The sequence below is a fragment of the Monodelphis domestica genome, chromosome 7 (assembly GCF_027887165.1).
Source record: "Monodelphis domestica isolate mMonDom1 chromosome 7, mMonDom1.pri, whole genome shotgun sequence".
In the NCBI taxonomy this organism is placed as follows: domain Eukaryota; kingdom Metazoa; phylum Chordata; class Mammalia; order Didelphimorphia; family Didelphidae; genus Monodelphis; species Monodelphis domestica.
The window spans coordinates 91,999,528-92,011,657 of NC_077233.1; the positions used below are offsets into that span (position 1 = coordinate 91,999,528).

Consider the following 12,130-nt stretch of genomic DNA (forward strand, 5'->3'; position numbering starts at 1 on the left):
TTCCACTGGGCTATACATATATTATCACTTTGAGTTCAATTTGACAACATAAAGGGAATTGTTCCTCCAATAGAACTCATTTTCTTTTCGCTGAATCCAGCCCTCTTCCAAACTTCCTTCTTTCTATTCAGGCCACCTCAATTCTTTCTAGGCCTTGCAAGTTCATGTCCTAACGGGATTAGAATAAGCATTTATATAGCATCTACTATGTGCCAGGCATTGTGCTAAGTGTTTTGCAATAGCATCTCAACTGATCTGTACCACCACCCTGGGAGGTAGGTACTCTTCTTATCCCTATTTTGCAAATGGAGAAACTGAGGCAGATAGAAATCAGGTGGCAGCCCAAGTCACATAGCTAAGAAGTGTCTTGGGACAGGTTTGAACTCAGGTTCTCTTGACCCTATGCCACCAGGAGTCTTGGGAAAGACCACCCTCCATTTCTCAATCTCGCTCACCCCATGTATCTAGACTAGTTACCAAACCTTGCCGTTTTCTGTCTCTTTAACATGCCTCTCATCTTTCCCCTCACCCAGCCACTTTAACCTCATTCCTCTCCCCTGGACTATTCTAATGGCCTCCTAACTGGACTCCCTGCCTCAGATCTCCCTTCCCTCCAGTCCATTCTCCCACACACACACACTCACAGCAGCCAAAGGAATTTTCCTGAACCCCGAATCTACCATATCACTTCCCCGCTCGCTGAACACCCCTAGTTCTCACTGTTCCCTGGGATCAGATATCCCCTCCTCTCGGTCCCTTTTCAGTCCCTTCACCAATCCCCCCCCCAATATCTTCCCAGACTCCTCTTCTCTCATGTCTCTCACTCCGCCAGTAGGACCTTCTTGTTCCCCGTTACATTTCCCGTTTCCTCCGTCTTGGTCTCCTATGCCTGGAATGCACTTTCGTCCCCTCCCCTCCCTGGAACCCTACTTGCTCCTGTACCACTTGGGGCTCAAGCCCGACCTTCGCAGTAAAACCTTTTGCAGATCCCCACCAGCAACAGCTCCGTTTCTGCTTGGACTCGGTCCCTTGTAGCTATTCGCCTTTGTTCCTCTCTCTGTATGGACACACACACACACAGATCTATAGACATGCATCTCTAGGTAAACCGCGAGCTGCTTGAGATTGCTTTATTCGCTATCTGTCTGCCCGGCATGCATGGAGCATCTAAGACAAGCTCGATGATGGAGAGACCGTATTATAACTGCACACAATGAGAGAAGCCTCAAAACCAAGGGGATGGGATGAACCGAAAAAATCATCATTACTCTCCGGAAAGAAACCCAGAAGGGCAGCATCACCCTCCACGGCACCAGCAGGGCCGGGAGGCAGCTCAGTGGAGAGAGGAAGTCCTGATTTCAAAACACTTCCTGGCCAGGGGGCCCTGGGCAAGTCCCTTCACCCCCAATACTTCCCGGCTTCTGGGGCCCCCTTGGAACTCCAGCTCCAGCCTCCCAGCCAAACAGGGAAGGAGAAAGAACTCCTCTTTCCGCTTCCTTCTGATCTCGCAGGCCAATCCGGCCCTTGGTCCTGTGTCCTGGGATCCCAGTGTGGGAGACGCAGAGGCACAGGGCAGGAACCACGAGATACTTTCTGCTGTCTCAGGAGAACCCTCTCGCCCGGCTCCCTTCCTTTTACAGGGAAGAACCTAAGAGCCAGGGAGAATCAGGGTACCCAGGTTCAGTGGAAAAGCCAGGCCGTGTGGAGTCCAGGGTAACAGTGCTTTCCACTAAGCCAAGGGGCCTCTCATGGCTTTGTAGTGGTAGTCACGAGGCTTGTTCTTTTTGGCAAGCAAATAACCCTAACCCTAACCCTAAATGCCTGCTGAGTCATGGGTTCAAATTTGGCATCAGACAGTTATTAGCTGGTGACCCTGGGCAAGTCACTTCACCTGTTTGCCTCAGTTTCTGCATCTGTGTAATGGGGATAACAGGGTTGCTATGAGGCTTGGGGAAATATTTAAGCAGGTGGCATGTAATAAACATCCGATAAATGTTAGCTGTTATTACTGGCCTCAGAACAGGCCTAAGAGCAATGGATGGAAGGAGGAGTTGTGTGCAGACAAATGTAGGCTTATTGTCAAAGTTCCTAACGAGGAAGTCCATCTGGGTGTGTAAAGGGTCCTCCTGTGCCGGGCTGCCTCTTGAGGCCTTTCCTAATAACGTTCTGTGTCGCCTCCGGGAAGCAGTCAGTTCTCCTGGGCCCTCAGTTTGGCCCTCGGCGAAATGGGACGTAATGGAGCTGGCCCGGATGATTTCTGAGGCTCCTTCCCGCTCTATCAGTTTAACGGGTCTGGGGAGAAGTTCTTTCTCTTCTTCGCTGCTTCAGCTGAGAGGCTGGAGCTGGAGTTCCAAAGGGAGCCACTAAGGTCGGCGGCCTGGGAGCGAGGGAGGATGGAGAAGGTGCATCCGGGGACCCTTCCCCCACCCAGCGCCTGAAGGTTAGACGGGCTACCCCTCCCCCTGGGGCTGGGCCGGGGCCCGGGCTTCCGCCTCACGTCAGAGCTCGCCCGCGCCTCCGCCTTAAAAGGCGTGGCTCCCGAGGCCCTGGCAGACCGCTGCTTCCCGAAGCTCGGGCTTCTCCTCCTCTGCCGTCCCGGTACCTGGGCCAGCCTCCCGATCGGTCCCAGCATGTGCGCCGCGCGCTCCGTGCACGCCTTCTCGGCTCGCCTACTGGGCAGCGGAGAGCTGCTGAGCCTGGCCTCGCTGCGGGGCAAGGTCCTGCTCATCGAGAATGTGGCGTCTCTCTGAGGCACCACCATCCGCGACTACACGCAGATGAACGAGCTGCAGAAGCGCCACGGGGGTCGCGGCTTCATGGTGCTCGGCTTTCCCTGCAACCAGTTCGGCCACCAGGTGAGCCGGGCCGGGGGCGCGGCGGGAGGGGGCCCAGACGGGCGGGGCGGCCTTGGCCCCTTTGTGCCCGGAGCGGCCCGGGGAGGGAAGTTAGGCGGAGGCCACACTTTTGGAAGAGGCACGTCCGCCCGGGTCCGAGTGGCCCCTGGGGCGCGTCCCGTGGGATGGGGCCGAGGAGCCCCGCTGTAAGGTGCACTTCATAGTCCACAAAGGTGGAGTTCGGGAAGGAGGTCTCAGAAAGACCATCAGCCCCCTGAGCGCGGCGGAGGATCTGCTGTGAGGCCCCTCCGTCCCGGGATGCCGGCAGAGGTTACCCAACACAGACCAAACCAAGCTTCGAGCTGCTTCCCCGCTTCCGGGCCTCAGGGCAGCCCAGGTGCTTTTAAGAAAACTACCTAGAAGTTGGAAAAGTATTTTCCTCACATCCAGCCCATGAGATGGGTAGGGCGTGTGTTGCCCCATTTTTTTTTAACCCTGACCACCGTCTGTCTTGGAAACAATACTGTTCATTGGCTCCAAGGCAGAAGAGTGGTAAGGGCTAGGCCATGGGGGTCAAGTGACTTGCCCAGGGTCACCCAGCTGGGAGGTATCTGAGGCCAAATTTGAACCTAAGACCTTCTGTCTCTAGGCTTGGCTCTCAATCCACTGAGCTACCCAGCTGCCCCCTGTCACCCCATTTTACAGGTGAGAAAACAGAGGCCCCCAAAGATTGAGTGACTTGCCCAAGGCCACATGTGAATCTTAATCCACCACCCCTTCCCCCAATATAGCAGGCATAACAGCATCCATACAAATTGCCCAACTTCCTGATTTATTTGAATTTGACCAGGGCTGGGGAGGACTGAAATGTGCTGGGCAGCTGCAGGGACAGCCAAAAGTTTTCCATCCCCACCCCCACTCCGGTGGTGGAGCCAGGCAGAAGGCAATTGGGTGTATTCACCCCAACTTGGATCCCACTGCGAGCAGAGTCCATGCAGAAGTTAGATAAGACTCTGCACCTCCCTCCTTGGGAGCTGAGGTAGCAATTTAGGACAGATAATGCACACCAAAAAAACAGGAGCCCATTGTCCAGTCATAAACTCTGGCCTGAGGAGAGAAGGCCCCTGGCTGGAAGGAATGTGGAAAGGCTTCTGGGAGGTGACTCCTAACCAAGGATTAGGAGATCGAGGCCCTTGGGGGGTAGGAGAGATCCTGGGAATAGTTATCAAGTATTCCCTGTGTGCAAAAAGGGGTCTGACCCTGACCCTGTTCTCCAAGAACTCGTGGTTCAGTAGGGGGGGAAAGCCTTGGGAAAGATGGCGGACAAGTCCTTTTTAACGAGGTTAGAAAGGGAGCCAGAAACCCAGACTTTCACTGGAGAGGCTCCAAAGCTTGGGGTGGGATGGCGAGGAGGGCAGTCATGGGGAACTTACTAATGAGTGAACTTCCACAGATGGAGATTAGAGGGTGGAGTGGAGGGAGTAGCCTGAGTCCTAGCTCAGAGGATGGGGAGGATGGAGACGCCAGGCTTGTTTGTCTGGAGTGAAGAGGATGAGAGGACAAATGAACTGGCAGGCCACTTACCTTCCTGAGTCACCCTTTTCTGAGAATGGCCTCTGGGGTCTTTCTTTGGGCTGAGAGCAAAGGAGGAGTATTCTTGGGCTTTTTTTTTTTTTTTAAGTGGGGGGAAGGATCCTATCTTGGATTGTGCAATGCTGGGTTCTGTCCAGAAAAAGACCATTATGATTCATCAGAAGAAAAAAAAGAAGAAGAAGCCCTTCCTTGTTCTCTGAGGCCCAGAGAATCCTGGGCTAACTTTTTAGCCTCCCTCCCTAATGTCATTTTGGTGTCTGATTTACCAGGAGAATGCTAAGAATGAGGAGATCCTGAATTCTTTGAAATTCGTCCGACCTGGCTCTGGGTTTGAGCCCAACTTCATGCTCTTTGAGAAGTGTGAGGTGAATGGAGAGAAGGCTCACCCTCTCTTCACCTTCCTCCGGGAGGCACTGCCAGCCCCAAGCGATGATACCAATTCCCTGATGACCGACCCCAAGCTCATCATCTGGTCTCCAGTGTGCAGGAATGACATCTCTTGGAATTTTGAGAAGTTCCTTGTGGGTCCCGATGGCGTGCCAGTGAAGAGGTACAGCAGGCGATTTGAAACCATCAACATTGAAAAGGATATCGAGGATCTTCTGACGAAGACGCCCAAGGAGGTCTAAGGCCGTATTGCTCCGAGCCCTCCCGATGTTCTCTGAAATGGGCTGTCTGGGGTTTGGCAGGAGGGTGCTAAGGGTCCGTGAGGGTTTTATCTATGATGGTGTTGTTTTAAACCATTAAGGAGAAAGAACACTTGATAATGCTTGTAAAATCCCATGAGACTTTAGGGGCCTGCCTTGCCTTTACTCTGGATAGCCTGTCCATTCTAATAAAGTTCTAGAAGAAAAACTGAGTCTGTCTTTCAAGTGGCTCAGAATTGGCCTTTGGTTTCCCTTCCTTTGTTTGAACCCGGATCCCTGTGGTCTCTGCTGAGATGAGAGAATCTAGCCCAACCCCTCCGTTTTTTAGATGGAAGAGAACTGACCGACCCAAGGCCATTTGGCCAGTAAGTAGCTGAGTCACATTCCGTCCCACAATGCCTCTCTTTTCAGTAAGCCTCCTTCCATTCAGATCACAGCTAGCCCTAAGGCCTTCCTTACCTGTCATATTATGTACAGTTAACCGCCAGAGCTCTCGGCCACGATCAAACAGTCCCCTCAGTCTGGAGAGTCTCTCCCCCCAACTATAGACCAAGGAGCCCTGGGTAGGGGGATTGGTAAAATGAAATAGGTACGATTCTACTTTTTCTTTACACGATAATTCCCCCAAATGTCTCTGATCCTTGCCACCTTCCTTGTCATCAAAAAAGGCCAACTCCCTGGCAGAGCCAGGCTTGTGATAATCCAATTTTTGTGACTGGCTACTGCTAAGCACAGCAGTAAACTCCTGTTGTCCTTAGATAACCTTTCTTGGGAGGCAAATGACTGTGTAGAAAACCTTTTTAAAAAATCCTTATCTTCTGTTTTAGTATCAATTCCAAGGCAGAAGAGCAGTGAGGGCCGGGCAATTTGGGGTTGAGTGACTTGTGCCCAGGGTCACACAGCCATGAAATGTCTGAGGCCCTATTTGAACCCAGGACCTTGTCTCCAGACCTGGCTCTGTCCACTGAGCCCCCTCACTGTCCCTAGTATACCTTTTAAGTGCTGCCTTTCTCCTTGTTAACCACTGGCCCCAGAGAGAGCTTACTTTGGAAGAGGGCAACCAGCAAGTCCATTTACACCTGCCACAAAACAAACCCAGGCAAAATCACCTAGTGAGTAAGCACTTATGGGTCTGGGAAATGTGCCAGGCTCTACTACTGTTAACATCTTTCACTAAACTTAATGCAGACCCAGAGGCTCCCAAGCAAAACTGCAAAGAAACTTGGGCATTCCAAGATAGAGCATCTGTCTTTTTTCCCCTTCTCCCATCCTTTAAATTTGATACGGAATCTTTTGTTTGGCAAACGTGTATCACTGAAAACCTCTCCTCCTGTGACTGAGTTCAAACCATCTGTTCTTTTCTTTTTACCTTGGAGTTGCCAAGTGGAAGAACTTCGAGGAATTTGCTTAGGTTTTTATCAGAGCAGAAGGATTCCCTCCAACATAGAAGCAGAGAAGGCAGCCCAAAGGCCTCCCTGGCTACACAGACATTTGGTTGTTTTTCCCTAGTCTAACGGTGTCAGACTCAAAAAGAAAAGTAACCACCGAAAACCCTGTATTAGCATTATCTATGGTTTATTGTATTTTTCTATATTATGTTATATGTTTCCCAGTGACAGTCTTCTCTCTTCTAAAAGCCCTTGTTCCTGGCTGAACAAAAAATTCCTAAGCACCTTTTAATCACCCAAACCAAGCCAGGATTGGCTAAAGACAATCAAAACTTTTAATTCCTTGTCCAAGCACCCTAACCTCTGGTTATTGCATGAGGATGTTTCTAACTAGCCACCTTAGACTGTAGTTAATACTTATTAACTCTGATGTCCAGGCCAATGCCCTTCCTCCTTTCCTAAATCTATAGAAATTCTGTAATTCATTGGAAGTCCCAGGACTGTGTTCCTGTGCATCTTGCTAGATTCATCTGCCTACCTCAGTCATCTTACTATAACAAGTTGGTGGTTCTGTATTGTTCAGGTCTACACCAGTTACATTTTCATCTGATTGAGGGGTATGGCCTAGACCATGACCTGCTTTTTTACTTCTTCCTATAATTCTTGGCCAATTAAATTCAACAAACCATTATTAGACAGAACATGAAAGTCTCTGCCCTCAAGGACTTTATATTGGGTAACACGGAAATATTGAGTAATATTGAGGTATAAAAAGAAGCAACTATATGGAACGGGTACTTTTCCATTGAATCCTAGAATCATAGCAACTGGGAGAGAAGAACTAATCTAGTTCAGCCTTCTCATTTTACAGAACAAGAAAATAAAACCCCCAAAGGGGAGGTGAACTGGCCAATGGGTCCAGGGAATTAATGGGATGAGAATTTAAATAAACACCTGGGTTCCTGAAGCCTCTTTCCACTAGACTGAGTTGTCTGCAGCCTTTCTCTTCTCTCTCCTGATCTTTCCCTCTTTTCCTGGAATGTGACTCTTATCTGCTCTTCTGCCTTGGAACCACTACACAGTATTGATTCTAAGACAGAAGGTCAGGGTTTTTAAAAAAATGTGGGTTCCACGAGAGTGAGGATTGTTTTTGCTTTTTCTTTGTGTCTCCAGATAAGTAAGCTCTTCCTTTTTTTTAACCTGTACCTTTTATATTCCAAGGCAGAAGAGTGGTAAGGGCTAGGCAATTGAGGTTAAGTGACTTGTCCAGAGTCACCCATCAAGGAAGTGTCTGAGATCAAATTTGAACCCAGGACAGCTCCCATCTCTCAGCCTGGCTCTCAGTCCACTGAGCTATCTAGCTGTCCCAAGGAAGCAGTTTATAAATGTTTGATTGATTGCTGTCCAAGCAACTTAAGAGACCTGCTTCTGGTCTTTGGTTTCAGTTCACACATCCCATGAGTCTATAACAAAGTTGGTTCCTATGCTAGAACAATCTTCATCTTCATACTCTTTCCCCCTTCAAAACTGTTCTCTATTTCTACCTCTTGGGAGCTCAGAACAGGCCCAGTTTAGTTCCCTTTTCTTCCCAAGAACCTCACAGCCTTCTCCTTCTGGCTCAGGATTCTTTGCCCTACCCCTGCTCTCCCTTCCCCCTTCTGTTAATTTGAGTAATGGCAAATTAACAATTAAAAGAGAAAGGTACCTACTGGAGCTGGCCTGAGCATTCTTGAGACTGTGCCAGGACTGGATTCCTAAGCTCTCTCCTCCCTCTTCTCCCAGCACTTATTCCTTCTGACCCCAGGGTGCTTGAATGTTTGAAAATGCTTTCCATGCAATAATAGCGGACAGCTGATAGTAAATCTTCATGTGTATTTTAAAGGAAGCCCCTTCCCCTCGTACAGGGGTCATTTCCTTAACTTTCTAAGCTTCCAAACAGGACCTTTATGCATTTAAGGATGGAGAAAGAATGGGAAGGAGAGGAGGAGCAAGAGATTTGGAAAATCTGGGGACTTCAGTTGGAATTCTAGCTTGGTGTTTGACATGTTTTGTGACCTCTGGCAAGTCACAGAATTTCCCTGAGCCTCAGTTTCCTCTTTTCTAAAATAAAGGTGTTAAACCGGATCACCTTCAAAATCCCTTCCAGCTCGGAATCTATGATTTATAAAACCATGGCCCCCCTTGATTTCCCCTGCCCAGCCTTTCAGAATTGTAAGGAGAAGCCTAAAAAAGCTGATTTCAGTTCAATTTGGTGAGCCTTTATTAAATCACCTACTATATGCTATAGAGTTAAATGCTCCAAAGACAAAAAATGAATTGCTATTTCAAGCTTGCCTCCTTTGATCGATGGGAGGGTTTTGTGTAAAAATCATAAAATCACATATTCTGAGCTGGAAGTTTCCTCAGAAGTTATCTGACCAGTCCATTCACTTCATTTTATAAATCGGGAACCTAGAAATCATCAGGTTAAGTGACTTGTCCAGGGTCACACAATTAGGATTTGAGGGGAGACTTTCCGATGCTAACTCCTATACTCCTTCCCCAATCTCTCCATGCTGCTGTCAACCTGAAAAAAAGAAATCAGAACTACCAGAGCAGTTATATTAGAGCCAGTCTTTAATCAGACACACCACACCACACAGACCAGTCACTCTGTCATCATTGGGAATTTCCATCAAACTGAGCAAGGCCAGGTGCTTGGAGAGTTTTGGAGAGGGGGGAGGGCATTGGCCAGGGACACCTTGCTTGGGAAAGAAGCCCTAGCCTCAGCCTAAAGAGGCGGAGAAAGGTCCAGATGCAATACTCAGGAGCGAGGGCCATCTTGACAAGTCATTTAAGATTTTGATATTTTCAGCTGAGTTCTGGCTTGGATGGTGGAAAGATACTTGAGATTCAATCTAGGAGTTTTAGAAGACACATTGGCCTACTGCCTTTGGATCTGGGAAAGATACACAAAGTAATTTCTGGGGATAAGATGTGCAACCAACTGAGAGGTTTCCTTTCATGGAAAGCCACCTAGCAGACACAATATTGCAATTTGGGGGCCTGAGAGAAATGGCCAGGACAGGACTGCTACTCAGCTGTTCAATGGCCTTAGCAGCTAGGGATCTCCATAGCATTTGCCATTGGATATTCAGTCTGTCTTCCTGGGTCTTCAGGGTCTTCAGAAAGGATATGAAAGCTTCCTTTTTGGAAATTCAGCTGGGTTGGCTTTTGTTGAGAAGTAAAAGCTGATAAAAGTCACGCCAGTTTACCCACCTCTTACATAACTGTCCCCCCACCAGATGACTTCCTCTTTTCAACTTCTTCAATTGTCACAAGTGGAAGGCAGAGTCATCTCTATATTTTAGATAAGGAGGGGGGGTGACTGTCTTTTAGGTTATTTTCCTAAATAGATCAAGAAATGTTATATTAATTAGATAATTGCATTTTATTAGGAGATTTTGGGGGGTCATCTAGTCTGACCTGTCTGATGTTTTAAAAGTTTTACTGAGAAAGAACTGTGGGAGTAGAAACACAGAAGAAAAACAACTGCTTGATCGCATGGGTCAATGGGGATATATATGATTGGGGATGTAGACTCTAAATGATCATCCTAGTGCAAACATCAGTAATATGGAAATAGGTCTAAATCAATGACACATGTAAAACCCAGTGGAATTACTCATTGGCTACAGGGGTGGGGGAGGAAGGGAGGGAAAGAACATGAGTCATGTAACCATGGAAAATATTCTTAATTAAATAAACTTAATTATTAAAAACAAAAATAAAATAGAAAACAAGAATAAAAATAAAAGTTTTACTAAGGCCTTTTGTTTTCAATATCAAAATCATCTCTCTATCTCTTTTTTAACCTTACTTTCTGTCTTAGTTAACAACTTCAAGACAGGAAGTCAAGAATTAGGCAAAAGGTTAAGTGACTTGCCCAGAGGCATCTTGCTAAGAAGGGTCTGAGGTCACATTTGAACCCAGTTCTTCCCAACTTTGGGTTCAGCCCTCTATCTACTGAGCCATCTCGATGCCCTGAAAGACATCTCTTCCTATGTTTCTTCTCTTTTCTTCCCTTCTTCCCCTTATCCCAAAATGGATCAGTGACATCATCTGCAGCAATTGCCACTCATAATCCTTCCATCCATCTACCAAGAAGAGGGAAGTAATTTTTTTAAAACCCTTACCTTCCATCTTAGAATCAATATTATGTATTGGTTCCAAGGCAGAAGAGCAGTAAAGGGGGTTAAAAGACTTGCCCAGGGTCCTACAGCTAGGAAATTTCTGAGGCCAGGTTTGAACCTAGGACCTCCCATCTCTGGGTCTGAGTCTCAATCCAGTGAGTTGCCCCCAAAGTAATTTTCATCATATGTCCCTGGGAACCAATATTGGTCATTGCCTTTAACCTGAATTTGGCTGTTTTTCAGTGTTGTTTTTTCATTTACAATTTTTGTCATTCTATTGTTCTATTTCTACTTTCTTTTTATCACTTCATACACACGTCTACCCATGTTTCTCTGAATTCCCCATATTTTTTTTTAGTTAATTATGAAATAATTTCAATTTAGAGCAGGAAGATTAGGTCATCTAGGTCAACTCTCATTTGATAGATGACGACACTGAGGTGCACAGAAATCCAGTGACTTACCTAACTGTCCCCAAGGCATAAGTGGCAGATCCAGAATTTGAATCCAAATATTGACTCCAAATCCACAATACTTTCCAGTAATGTTCCAATACTTTAATATGCCACAATTTGTTCAGCCATTTTTCAATGCCCTATTTTCAGTTTTTTGCTCCCAGAAAAGTGCTGCTATGAATTTTTTGCTATACATAGCATCCTTCCATCTCTGACATCTTTGGGGAACATAGCTAGTAGTATGAACACTGACTCAAAGGGTACAAACCGTTTATTAGCTTTTCTTACATAATTCTAAGTTGTCTTCTAGAATACCAATCTCCTCATTTTACAGATGAAGAAATTTATGTAGAGAGAGGGGAGAATTTACTCGAGATAATGTGAGTTTTAAGTAAAAAGCAGAGGCAAGATATGAACTCGAGCCCTCTGACAATAAATTCAATGATCTTTCCAGCATTCTATAGCAGTCTCTAATAACTGACCCTGTTAGGAAGATGAACAGCTCCAGGAAGGCTCATGTTGGTTCTAGCCAACCAAATGTCCCTACCCAGGGAAATGGAGTATTTACCGACAGTCCCTGGAGAAAGTCAAACTCTCTAACCCTTGAGCAATTTACTAGAGTAAGATGAAGGATTGGGGGCTCCCAAGGATGGCTGCCCCCCCCCATAGTTTGACCTATTTTAGGGCACCAGGAGGAGCTGTACTCAGTACTTTTTTTTTTTACCACTTACATGGAATAACAAATTTCCACACGTGTTTTCCTATATTATATGATTGAACTTATCTCCATCCCTCCCTTCCCTTTCTCCTCCCAGTGCTGCCAAGTGATTCAATCTAGGTTATACATGTATTATCATGCGAAACATATTTTCTTCTTATTCATTTTTGTAAGTATGTACTCGGTATCTGAGAAAACCTGGTAGATGTCATTTATGGATGTTTTATCTCAAAGAATCGGCTGCGCCCTCTCATCTGGCTGCGCCTCTCAGAATTCCTGAATCTCAGAGTCTAAAGAGACTGAACCAGGAAGTTCCTTCCTAA

At 46.9% G+C, this 12,130-nt stretch overlaps 1 protein-coding gene across 1 annotated transcript; it reads left to right on the plus strand.

The window, feature by feature from the left end:
• Window positions 1–2,022: 2,022 nt before the first annotated feature.
• On the plus strand, window positions 2,023–5,282 carry GPX1 (glutathione peroxidase 1). Its single transcript, XM_007507924.3, has 2 exons — window positions 2,023–2,855; window positions 4,697–5,282. Exons 1-2 carry the CDS (start codon window positions 2,631–2,633, stop codon window positions 5,054–5,056), a joined length of 585 nt encoding a protein of 194 aa, XP_007507986.3. The 5' UTR covers window positions 2,023–2,630; the 3' UTR covers window positions 5,057–5,282.
• The last annotated feature ends 6,848 nt before the right edge of the window (window positions 5,283–12,130 follow it).